Source organism: Thunnus albacares, chromosome 3 (genome assembly GCF_914725855.1).
Source record: "Thunnus albacares chromosome 3, fThuAlb1.1, whole genome shotgun sequence".
NCBI lineage: Eukaryota > Metazoa > Chordata > Actinopteri > Scombriformes > Scombridae > Thunnus > Thunnus albacares.
Genome location: NC_058108.1, coordinates 19883840 through 19895947, shown reverse-complemented (window position 1 = coordinate 19895947; position 12108 = coordinate 19883840). Strand labels below are relative to the sequence as shown.

The window sequence follows — 12108 nt, the reverse complement described above, 5'->3', positions numbered from 1 at the left end:
ATAAGGTCTACAGTAAGTTGTTGTGTTGTTTTTATGGCCCCGTATCACAAAAATTTAGTTGGTGAGTGAAATATAGTAATGCTAAGAAATGATCCTCAAAACTACAAACATACAGTCCAGATTAAAACAGCTGTGAAATGGTTCTGGACATTCTACATCTTTATCAGCATGAATCATTCAAACAATTTTATGTGTCTGAAGCATATAACAGAGCTATAATGCACACCTGAAACGGTGGAGGAGTAGAGACGGCAGGTAGGACAGTAGCAGCAGCAGCAGAAGCGTTGGTGTGTTCAGGGTGTTGCATGGCCAGAGGGTTGATGAGGTGCTCCACTGTGTGCACCTTCCCCTCCTCCATCAGCTTGGCTGTGGGAGCCGCACTGAACACTGGGTACTGCCCACCTAGAGTCGGCAATGCCACTGTTCATAGAGAGACACAAGAATGAGAGCCTGGATAGCACACAAAATATAGTGAACAATAGCTGAAAGACAAGCACATACAGGCACCCATACTCAAACAAACACAAGCACAGTTAGATCTGAGGGTAATTTAGAAAAAAGAACAGAACAGAATGAAAAACTAAAGACATGAAGAAAAAACACCAAGAGAAAGCTTGAAGGACACAATTTACGCAAGAAGAGAAAAAATAATAAGTTACACAAGTTGGCATTGGAGTGTGATTCGGATTATGATGGTGCTCAACTGTGGATTAACCCCAATGCTCCGACACATACACACACACACACACACACACGCACACACACACACACACACACACAAACATACACACACACACACACACCCATGGAGTGAACACAACGTCAGTCTTTGTTTCAGATGGACAAAAGTCTTTTCAATCTGGTGCTGATCCTGTGATTCCACACAGAGTGGGACTGAGACCGAGCTCCAGATTGGGGTCAAATCACTTTACAAAATGGAACTCTGATCAGCAAAAATGTGACATTAATAATGAAATTACAAAAAAAGTTTATGTTGAAAAAACCATTAGCCAATCTGGTAGGTTTAGTAACTTTTGTGTTTAGTAATAAACTTGAAGATTAAAGAATAATACCAGTGTGTGCATTTTTATTTTACATTTTGCATTTCTTCCTTTCACTCTTCAAATTTTCTTGAAATTTTGAATTTAGACGATCCACCCACATAAACATGAAACCTCATTTTCCGTCCTAGTTGCGTTTTTATCTGTCATTCCTTCTGCTTACTATCAAGAAAGAAGGAATACAGAAAAGGGAATTTTGCACAGGGAAAAAATCCTTAAAAAACCACCAAGCAAGTTGCAAATTTAGAGCCACATTTTTCTTTGTTAGTAAAGGAGCTTATTTCAGTTTATGTTTTACACTGTAGACGTCATATTTTCAAAACAAAACCAAAAAAGAGTGAATGTAAATATTGATCATTATCATGTAGACTTAATGTATACAACAGTAGATGGGATATAACTCTACGTAACACTGGTATTACCCTTTTAGAGATCAGAGAAGTGGACATATTAGTAGAGAAGAGATAAATAATCTTTAGTTTTTGAGAGGGCACTTGCATTTCAACTCCGCTCTTGACTGAAACGGTTGTAGGCTAATCCCCAGTAAAGCAGTAGAGCTAAAGCAGCTACTGCTGCTGCTCATGAATTCAATTGACATAAAAAAATAAAACAAAAAACAATTAATATAGTCAATACAAAAGGTAAATATATTCTGAGATACTTCTTTGTTTTACGTCTTTATTTGACTGGTCTGACTTAAAGAAAAAGAACACATTTCAGTCAAAAGCTGGAGTTGAGTGCATTTGTAAAGGCAGACTGTGGAAGCACCGGCACCCACATAACTACGGCCATGTTCAGACAACAGCAAAAAAAACAAGGCTTCTTCATTCATTTCAATTAGACCACTGCGTTGCACGGGGCTGAATCAGAGAGCACAGTATGATCCTGCAGAAAAGATGAGTCTGGCTCAACTGTTGCATCAGCGCAATGCAATGTCTTTTGGCAAAGCACTGTGTTGGCTGGTCAGACACGTTCCAGGTAGATTACTTTGTGATTGTATTTCGACTGATGGTAATCATGACAGAGGATAAAGTGATTGCTGTCATGATAACTTTCCAGAGATCTTCCAGAATCCTTTCTGATAGTATTTGAAACCACTGTTCAGTGTTTTGGCATCCTTTGAACTCACGGATGTATTGCTGGTCTTCCTGGATCGTATTATCATCTCACCAATACGCCCCCAACAATGCAGCCACCTTGTGTTCTTTTAATGTAATGCTGTTTTAGTCTAAACAGCTGGTGAGGCAAATTTCTGATGTAGAGGAAAAAAGAAAGAATGAGGAACAAAACATAGCAGTAACTTTCTGGTCATGCTGGAAAAGACAGATATTTTGTGTCATTAGATTTTACTGTAAAGATAAAGGCAGTCCTTTTGCACATGACCATCCAGCAACAACTATCATTTTGATTTACGAAAAGGTTCCTCAAACCACACGAGAGAGAGAAAGAAAATGATAGGCTGGAAGGTTTAGTAAAGGCTTTTGAGATGGGCGAGGATATGGATGGATATGTCTATCTCACTGACTTGTGCCAGGTTTGATGCCAACTGGGTTGACGGAGGCAGCAAGCTCCAGACTGGGCATCAGCTCATAGGGCTTTTCGGGCTGCTTGGTCTTGCCCTCATGGTAGCGGCTGTAGATGCCACGACCAGCAGAGTAACCCCCCAGGTACGACCCCCGAGGTCCAGGGGTACGGTTACCTGCAGCAGCACGACCACGACCTCGCACAGTACCTGCTTAAAATACAATAAGTAATATGATGACAGGGGTTGTGGTTTAGGACTCGAGTAGCAGGGGGCAAACTGTACTGAAAGTTGAGTAGGGCAACATGTAAGGCAAGATTTAACGGTGAGTTTAGAAGTTGGGTAGCAAGGAGAGTCGTTTAGCTCTAATCCTGTCCAGTTGCTACAGGAAATCTCTGTTTGAGCTCAGTATTTTGTGTCTGTAGTTCTTTGGGTCCAGTTTGGCCTTTCTTAAGCACTGTTTTGACTCCCTAATTGTATTTGGATGAAGGTATACAAGTTCATGGCACTGTGAAGTGGTGTTTTTGGATGTCCTCTGCTTTGTAACAATAACCCAGCATGAAATGGGAGGTGATAGCACAGCAGGAAAAGGATGGTGTTAGAAAATGTATAGTTTGTCATATGGCAAGAAAGCTCATTGTTCATTGAAGGAATAAGTAGGAATAAGGATGTGAGAGATTACCATTGTTCTGTATCATTGGGGATCCTTTGGAGAGAAAACCAAAACACAATGATTGTTGAAAGTCAAATTGATTTTCCTGCTACCACCCAAAGACCATATTCAGTCAATCATCAAAGGTAATGGGATTAGCATTCATTGGTCCATCACCTTGTTTTGTCTTTTACATTTAACATGTTTCTGATTTTAAGCCACAAACCCTCATCAAGTTAAAGATTTTAATAAACTTTCATCAAATGGAATTCTAGTCATCAAAGATTAAATCATTATTATCTAGTCATCATGTCCATTTAAAAATCACTACTGATGGGGCGTGTTCGTCATTGCTCCTACAAAGGTATCTTTTGGATCTTTAGCAGTGCATTGGTCCAGAGAGTTTCTGCTGTTACCAACATTTACAAAAATGTATATAAACTGTTGGCTTTAAGAGAAACACTATGGTATTTGCAACTGATCAAAACTGGTACTAAAACAGAAAAAATAAATTCTAACCTTTGACAAAGTAGTCCCTGTTAGGTCCAATGAGGGTGTTGTAGGGATAACCGTAGTAGGCCAATGTGTAGGGATCACACTGGTAAACGTAATTCTGCTGGGTAGCCTCTGGAGTGGCAGAAGCTCCCTTAGAGGCCTTCTGGCGCGAGTACTGCTCTTTATCAACGGGCTTGGCGAGTGTCACCTCAATGCAGGACCCTTCCACCTCTGTGCCGTTAAGGTGGTCCATGGCCAGGACAGCATCGTCCCGAGAGGTAAAGTGGACGAAGGCGTAGTCACGGATTTTCTTCACACGCTCTACACAACCGGGGTTCCACTGGCTAAACACCTGTTTGACAGATAAAAGATGGGTGATTTCTGCTTGTTTTGCCCAAACACTAAACCAATGTGGTTGCTAAGCAGTTACCTTTTTTTACCCAATGAAAGCAGACATTCTAAACCTGTAAGTTGAACAGTCAGTTACCTGTCTAATTGTCTCCTCACTGGTTTCCATCATAAGATTCCTGACGTAAAGGATCTTCACTGTCTCCATCACATCTTCGTCCACATCGATCTCTGGCTCAGCCCAGTCTACTGCGATCTGGTGGCCCCACAGTTGAATACGTCCAGGCATCAACTTCCTGCGGGCCATGGCAGCTGCACGGTGCGACTCATACTCTACAAAGGCAAAGCCACGGTTCTTCATCTTGTCTGCAGCGCTGGCATAAACAATCACATCTAGCACACCCTCTGTCACCTTGGAGACCTCCTCCAGGATCTCCTCACGCTTTTTGGTCTTAGGGATGCCACCAATGAAAAGACGGCAGTTGTCCACAGAGGAGCAGACCCCCAGCAGCCGTCCAGGCCGCACCTCATAGTTGTTGAGCTCCCGCACGGCTCGTTTGGCTTCATGTTTCTCTGTGTACATCACAAATGCATACCCTCGGTTCTTCCCATCAAAGTCCATCATCAGGCGCATCTCATAGATGCGACCTACGGACTCAAACACTGGGACAAGCTCATCCTCATAAACGTCCCGTGGGATCTTGCCCACAAAGATTTCACATCCTCGTGGTGGAGATTGGCCATTCCAACCAGGAGGAGGGCCATATTTACGCTGACCATTTTCCTGGACCATCGTGTAGCCAGTGCGCTCCATCAGAGCCACCAGTGCGGCCTCATTTGGAGCACCTGCAACACCCTCAGGGATGGAGATCTGTCCATGGAGAGAATGGTGGGAGGCACCAGAGGGTTTGGGGGGTTTGGAGGCGGCAGCGTTGTTGCTCATGGTCGAGGAGGAAGCAGGATCTTCAGCTGTCATTCTGACAAAACCATCCAATCAGATCTGGGGCCTGAGGAGGGCAAAGAGATTGCAAGGTTTATAAAATGTAGTTTTTCAGTCAACGTCAAATAGTGTGAACCACAGATGCTATCCAAGAGTGAAAAACAGAAGAACAGGGAAACCCTCAGCAGGCCCTATAAAACGTGTTTTCATTTAAACAAATCCCATGATATGGCTTCTGATTGAGATAAAAAAAAACCTAAACGATTACCAATTTGCATGCAAGATTACACAAAAAACAGGTTAACCAAGACAGTGAATATACAGCATCTATAAATCCCCAGGACGCCTTCCCCTATCAGTGGTTTTACAACCTTGTTTTGTTGAGTTCCTCAGATCCCTTGCTGACCTCTGACCCCTATCAGAAGGAATGAAGGGCTGTAAACCCTGAAAACTCCAGCTCAAGGTTCATTGAGTACGACTAGGTCACATGCTCATTATGTGTGTGTGTGTGTGTGAGAGTATGTGTATGTATGTGTGCATGTGTGTGTCAGAAGTAAGTTAGACAAGTTTGAGTTACGCTTTATGAGGAATAGTGTGTGAAATATAACTCCATACTGTGACAAAAAGCTGTGCACAATAATTTATATTAGACTTGTTTGACACACAGTCGCCACGAGAGGGTGTTGGTCTTTAAGCCTCCTTTTCAATATGAATGTGATACAGTGCGTGGGTGCAGCTTTTGTGTGTGTGTGTGTGTGTATGTGTGTGTGTGTGTGTTTCTGTATTTTTGTGTGTGCGCCACTTCATTAAGCACTGCAGCCCTATAAGAGGAACAGAGAACAATCAGAAATCGGCTTCCCAAGCATAAACCTCTTACTCTGTTATTTTCCAACACTGCCAGCATTCAGCACGGAAAAATCCACAGCGTTTTAAATCCCCAAATCGCCACGCTGCATACAACACGGAGGCAACCAATCACAGCAGACTACAAAGCAAACTACTTTGTGTCATGTAAGCAAATAGGCCGAATAAAAAGAAACAACCTCTTGTTAGTTAGTCAGTCAGCGTGTGTGTGCGTTTTTGTGCGTCACAAGATTGCCTGGACTTTGATGGCAATAGGTGAGGCAGTCAACAAAGGTAAAACACTACAAAGCCAAGCAACCATGGTAACGCACACACTCATTTGACCTGACCCAATATCCCACTCTCCCACAGCCACACACACACACACACACCTGTTCACTTGTTAGTTCGCCCAAGGCTGGAGGGCTTAGAATTACCTGCAAACCAGCTAACACCTCGTCCACAGAGGAATGGAAATGATGCAAATGTCAGTTTGATAAAAAAAAGAGAGCTATTTTCAGCTATTTTCCATTTTTCATAGAAAATGTAAAGAAAAAGTTGTTGTAAATTTAAAAAATCAAAGATAGATGCAGACAGCAAAAACAAATAGTGACAAAAGACAGGATGTTCTTTCCTACTTCTATCTTTAGTTGGCTGCTGCATGTTGACATAGGTCAAGATGACATTAAATGTTGTAAAAACACTGTTTTAGTCGAAGTTATGGAGACATCAAGTATTTCTGCTCAATGAGGATGCAGTTCCCTTCTCAGGACACAGAAAAAAACATCACTCAAGGTTTTTCCAGTAGCCGGTGACATTAAAACATCTCTATTATTTGTTTCTTTGTTGTTTTTCTTTCTACTTCCACAGCTCGACGTGCCCTCCCTCTGTTCCTGCTATCATGTGAAGTGCTAACATGACTCCATCTCATCACTCTTATCAGCCTTATCTTGCCAGAATGATGACAAAGGGAGGACAATATTCACTTTGGGAGTTCTGCTCGGTCATTAAAAAAAAAAAAAAGAAGCAATGTGACACTATGAGGTCAACACTCATAACATACAGTAGTCAGGGTGATAGTGTTTTGAAAAACTCCCTTAGCTGGATATTTTGTGTGTGTCAAAAATATGATATATTCAGTGCTCACTCTTAAAGTGGAGTAATCTACTTCCTGCTTTTAAAACACTCGGAGAACACTTCCTCAGTGCTGACCACACAGTTATGCTGAGGTTTTCCTTTTAAAGGAGAGACTCTGGAAATCACAGTAATCAGTGTGTCAGAAGTAAAGCGAAACTTCTGTTTTGAGGACTTGTTTCTTGTCCTTTGCTTTATAAAAATATGAGAAAATGAGGGCGTAAGTGTGCCATTGACAAAGTAAAGAAAAAGTAGGGTATGTATGTGTGTGTATGTGTGTGTGTGTGTGTGTGTGTGAGAGAGAGAGAGAAAGAGAGAGAGAGAGAGCGAGCAGCAACAGGTAGATGATTAACACAAATCACAGCCTTCACTCAAAAAGAGCACAAAGATTTACAGATGCTGTCTCAGTATAAAAGTGCAAAACTGTAGTTTTCAAAGAAACATTACAACAAAATTTTGAACACTAATGCGTGCTTCATCTATCCTGATTTTACCTCTTTGCAGCACAACAGGAACAGCTATCATGGAAAACCTACGGAGATATTTAAAGGCTCGGAGACAGAGTTTACCTGGTCAAAGGTTGTGAACTCAGAGAAACACAGGGTGGAAGGAGCACAGCAAGAAAGTTAGAGAGCAAGCATTTGATTGGCTAACAGTGCCAACCTGCCGGGGTTAAAGTGTTCCAGTTATTGCTTTGGAGATTGGTCATTACATCGTGTTTATAATTGATAGAAGCGCCTGATTCCCTACGTATTAACAGCATGTTTTAAGGGACCGGATTGTTTTATGAGCGGAAAAAAAGCTTTTACAGGCTTCCTCCGGATCATACCATAAACACAGACTGGCTACTGCTGGCAAAATCCATCTTTTTTTCCTCAAATAAGTAAATGAGGCATGACATTAAAGTGTAGTTCCTCACAACTAGAAAGAGGAAGAAAAATGTTATTCTTCATGTCACTGACCTGACATTAAATCAATACTGCTGTCATGTGTTCTTCACATGAGAATTTGCAGGTCTTGTTCAGATGTTTGTAAGCCCACAGCCTCTCTTTTGGCTCCCAATTTATTGCAGATTATGGAGCAAAGTAAACCTGTGTGTGTGTGTGTGTGTGTGTGTGTGTGTGTGTACAATAAGGAACAATGCGTCTCTCAGTTGGCAGTTCTATCCTGAGTGACACTGATCCAGTGTACTGAAGAAAACAGGTCTAAGGAAGCCGCCATCTTAGCTGTATGCACACACACACATTAAAAAGAGGAGGTGACTCACTCACAGCGTCCACCCAGCAGCCCCCAAAAACAGGGTCAGTACAGTGGGACCAACGCTTACAAACGCTCCATTTCTGCTATTTTAAAACACACACCCAATAGATAACAGCACAGCACATGAGTCATGCAAATACCATTAAAGGCTGCCTCCAAATCATACACACAACTGCTCAAAAACAACCTGCAGATAGTCTCAAGTCACAAAAACTTCATTTTCATTAAAGGATGAGGAATCCCTTTAAAACCAAAGACAGTAATGACAGATGGCAGTGAGACAGAGCAGAAATCTTGAGAAAGATATCACAGCAGAGGGATGGTGGAGGAAAAGAGAAGAGGAAGGAGAAGCAGAGAGTGGTGAGATGGGAAGATAGCTACCCCTGTTGCTTCACAGCGCTCCGCTGCTTGGCTGCCTGCTCTGGGAGTTTTTGTCCACCTCCATGAGAGACAGGTACAGCAGGGCACTGAGCACAGGGGCCGGCCTCCTCTACACACACACACACACACACACTGAGCCAAAGCTGCAAGCCAATGAGGGTGGAGCTTTAACAGGTACATATGTGTGTGTGTGTGTGTGTGTGTGTGTGTGTGTGTGTGTGTGTGTGTGTGTGTGTGTGTGGGCGGATCCCAGCTCTACTTTTGCAGAAAATTAGTGTGTGGTTCTTTTTTTAAAAATACACACATTGAAGCACCTGTTGCACAAACCTGTTACTTTTACTGACTCTGCAACAAACGAAGACAGAGAAGGTGCTGTTAGTGGGAGGAGAGGTGGCTGATGGGAAATTCAGTTTTAAGCGTTTTCTGCTTAGAGTTGCAGAAATTGACAAACGGCAGGAAACATTCAAACTGGGGTTTGAATACTTCCTCATGTTGTCTAACTGAGAAAGGATATTTGGAAATTCTGACTGGGAGTTACCACTAGACTGATTTATGTCACGTCAGCACAAGACTACAACTGTGTGTGAGTGTGTGTGTGTGTGTGTGTGTGTGTGTGTGTCTTTGGGCATACGTGTGTGTTTCTTGTACATAACAACGGCGAACATGTTCCTAGCACAGCTTAACTTAAGCAAACAACACACACCTTCCTGGGCAGTCAAGAGAGCAGATAGAGAGACAAACAGCCCAATAAGAGGACGTCACTCTCTTTTAGAGAGTTTCTGTCTAAAAACTCCTCTCAGTGCAAGGGGAGCAAGAAGAGAGGGAGTAGAGGGACAGAGAGCAGATGGGGTGAAAGGAGGAGAGAGAGATGAAAGTCACAGTGTGTGGTCAACAGTGTGTTGAGTTTCAGCTGCTATTGAAACCAGCCCCACTCCTTAACGACTGAGCAAACAGGCTAGAAGAAAGTCTATTTAGCATAAAGACCTCAGATGAATGGATGGACAAAAGAAGAGAAATGATCAGAGACCTTTATATGCCCTGTAACACCTTTAATTTGTTTGCTTAATCAACCACCAATTTTAAAACTATCAAAATCATCTGTCACACAGTTGACAGATGTAAAATATAGCTACAAGGTGTGTGCTGAGGGTGTGTGTGTGTCTTGGTGGGCACATTTGTAATCTTTTGGCATGTGTGCAAAAGCTAGAAAGAGGATTGAAGAGTAGGGTTACAGATCAGTAAAACCAGGTCTTTCTCTAAGCGAAGGGGTCAATCTAAATCAAAGATTAACTGTCAGTCATTAGCAAGAGCCAATCAGGACATGCCTCAGAGGACTCAGGTGTTCTGGTGACCGCACAGCGGGACCATCACCCCATCAGGTCAACGGTTAACCGTTAAACCCCACAGGAAGACCCGAGAGATGGACGAAAAACATTTACTGTCCCTCATTCAATCATTGCATCAAGTTCACTGAATCATTTCTCAGGCACAAAGACAGAAACATATAAACTATCACACCACTGACACACACACAGGGTCAAACAGTTCATGTTTTTAAGTGTTTTAAATTCAAATAATACATTAAATAAACTAGTATTAAAGGCTGGTATTATTTTATATTTGTCTCCTTGTCAACGAATCCCATGAAAAAGCCCAAACTAACAATGTGTTAGTCCATCTTTCAGTACTTTCCACCTTTCAATCCTGTCTGTAACTCTTAGCCTCAACCCCAATTGGTTGCTACTGAAGATGAAAATCTTTAAAAAGGGGTCACAAATGTTACTTAAATGGGAGTAAATACTGCATTGGCTTGGGATTATTTTCAGCTGCGGATTAATATGCATTTGGTGCACTAGTGAGTGTTGCGGCAGCAGGAATAAAAAAAAAAAAAAAAACTACAGTGCTCATGTTCATGGTAATGAAGGACCGTGGCAGCTAGTGCAACAATGTGGCTTATTAATGTGTTTTTTAATAGTTTTGGGACAAAAATGAAGGATTATTACTACTACTGCATTGCTGGTTGTTGACAGTAAGAAAATTATAGAAAACAACAGCCTTATTGTTTAAACAGATATAAAGTACACAGGGGCAGGGTGTATTAAAGTTAAAATATGCATTTGGGGTCATAATTAAATTTTGTTTATGATGGTGGAGTCAATATCATACTTTACCAACTTTTTTATTACATCACTGCTGCTGACATTCACCTAACACTTATTTGTTAAGCAAGTAATCACCTAAGAGAGTGCTTATAGACTTTGTTTTACTGTATCTCTGATAAGTAGTTTCTTTATTAAGGCCAGGGTCATTCACACACACACACACGCACACACACACACACACACACACACACACACACACACACACACACACATACACACACACACACACACACATATACACTGGAATCTGCAACACAGGCAAAAAGCAGCAATAAAGCAGCGCTGGTAATCAGTATCTCGGCCAGAGAGCCTGTACGACTGCCATCTATTATTACAAGTCATCCATATAAGTAAATGAGTAGCGTGTCACAAGACCAGAGGTCCCGCTGCTTATTTGTGTAGAGTGATACGACCTGTAGGAGTGCAGTGTTTAGACTCACACTGTGCTTTCCTGGAAGCAGTTCCTCCAAAGTCAAGTGCAGAAACAGACAAACAGCTTCAGGATGTAAAAAAAAAAAGCTTCCTGCTGTGATTTCTGTTACGTCCAACAGCTTAATAATTGTTTCAGGTAGTTTTCGCAACTTAACAGCGTCCAAAAGAATTACTTGCTTACATGATTATCATCCTTGAAAACGCCAAGCAGGAATCATCAGACAGAGGATAAAGGTTTGTTAAATAAAAGTCAACGCAAAGGAGAAACTTTGTCCCAGTGTCTGCACTCCACTGCACACTTTCATTGTCAAAGTCAGCTGCTGCAAATGACCACAACCGAGTGAAACAACGAACTTGATGAAAGAGAAGTGAGAACTGTGGCTGACCCTTCAGGACACATGATGTCCACACACTGCGGTTTACCCAGCTCATCTGTCAGCATGCTGACTTCAACAGGATCCAGCAGGATGGAGAATTAAGTCACACTGCTGAATGAGGAGGAGGAAGCTGTGCTATCTTGGTGTCTTTAGATATCTGTTTTCTGTGCTTGTGCATTGATTTTGAGAACCTGTTGTCTTTACACTATGTATTATGGATATCACCAAGAGACGATCCTGTACAGATATAGTACTTAGTGAACAACATTAGGGCTGCAAGTAATGGTTATTTTCATTATCTGTAGATTATCTTGTCAATTAACTGATCAACCATTTTGTCTATAAAATGGCAGAAAAAAAAACTTCCCAGAGCCCAAGATGACTTCTTCAAATTGCTTCATTTGTTTGATTAACAGTTCAAAACCTAAAGAGATTAAATTACTATCACAGAGGGGTAAGAAAACCAGCAAATATACACATTTGAGAAGCTGCAGTTAATTA

General features: G+C 41.8%; 1 protein-coding gene across 12 annotated transcripts in view; it reads right to left on the bottom strand.

Annotated features, from left to right (window-relative positions):
- rbm47 (RNA binding motif protein 47) overlaps window positions 1–12108 on the bottom strand; it is a 28679-nt gene that overhangs the window by 1284 nt on the left and 15287 nt on the right. For 5 of the 12 annotated variants that reach the window (XM_044346888.1, XM_044346891.1, XM_044346890.1 and 2 more), the window contains 5 exons: window positions 4218–5085; window positions 3755–4082; window positions 3266–3289; window positions 2587–2796; window positions 227–420 (listed from right to left, as the gene is read on the bottom strand). In XM_044346888.1, coding sequence (XP_044202823.1) covers window positions 227–420; window positions 2587–2796; window positions 3266–3289; window positions 3755–4082; window positions 4218–5054 — 1593 coding nt within the window. In that variant the 5' untranslated portion in view covers window positions 5055–5085. Of the gene's footprint in view, window positions 1–226; window positions 421–2586; window positions 2797–3265; window positions 3290–3754; window positions 4083–4217; window positions 5086–8636; window positions 8739–11411; window positions 11510–12108 lie in introns of those variants that run through there. The other 7 variants (XM_044346892.1, XM_044346889.1, XM_044346893.1 and 4 more) reach the window with 7 other exon arrangements.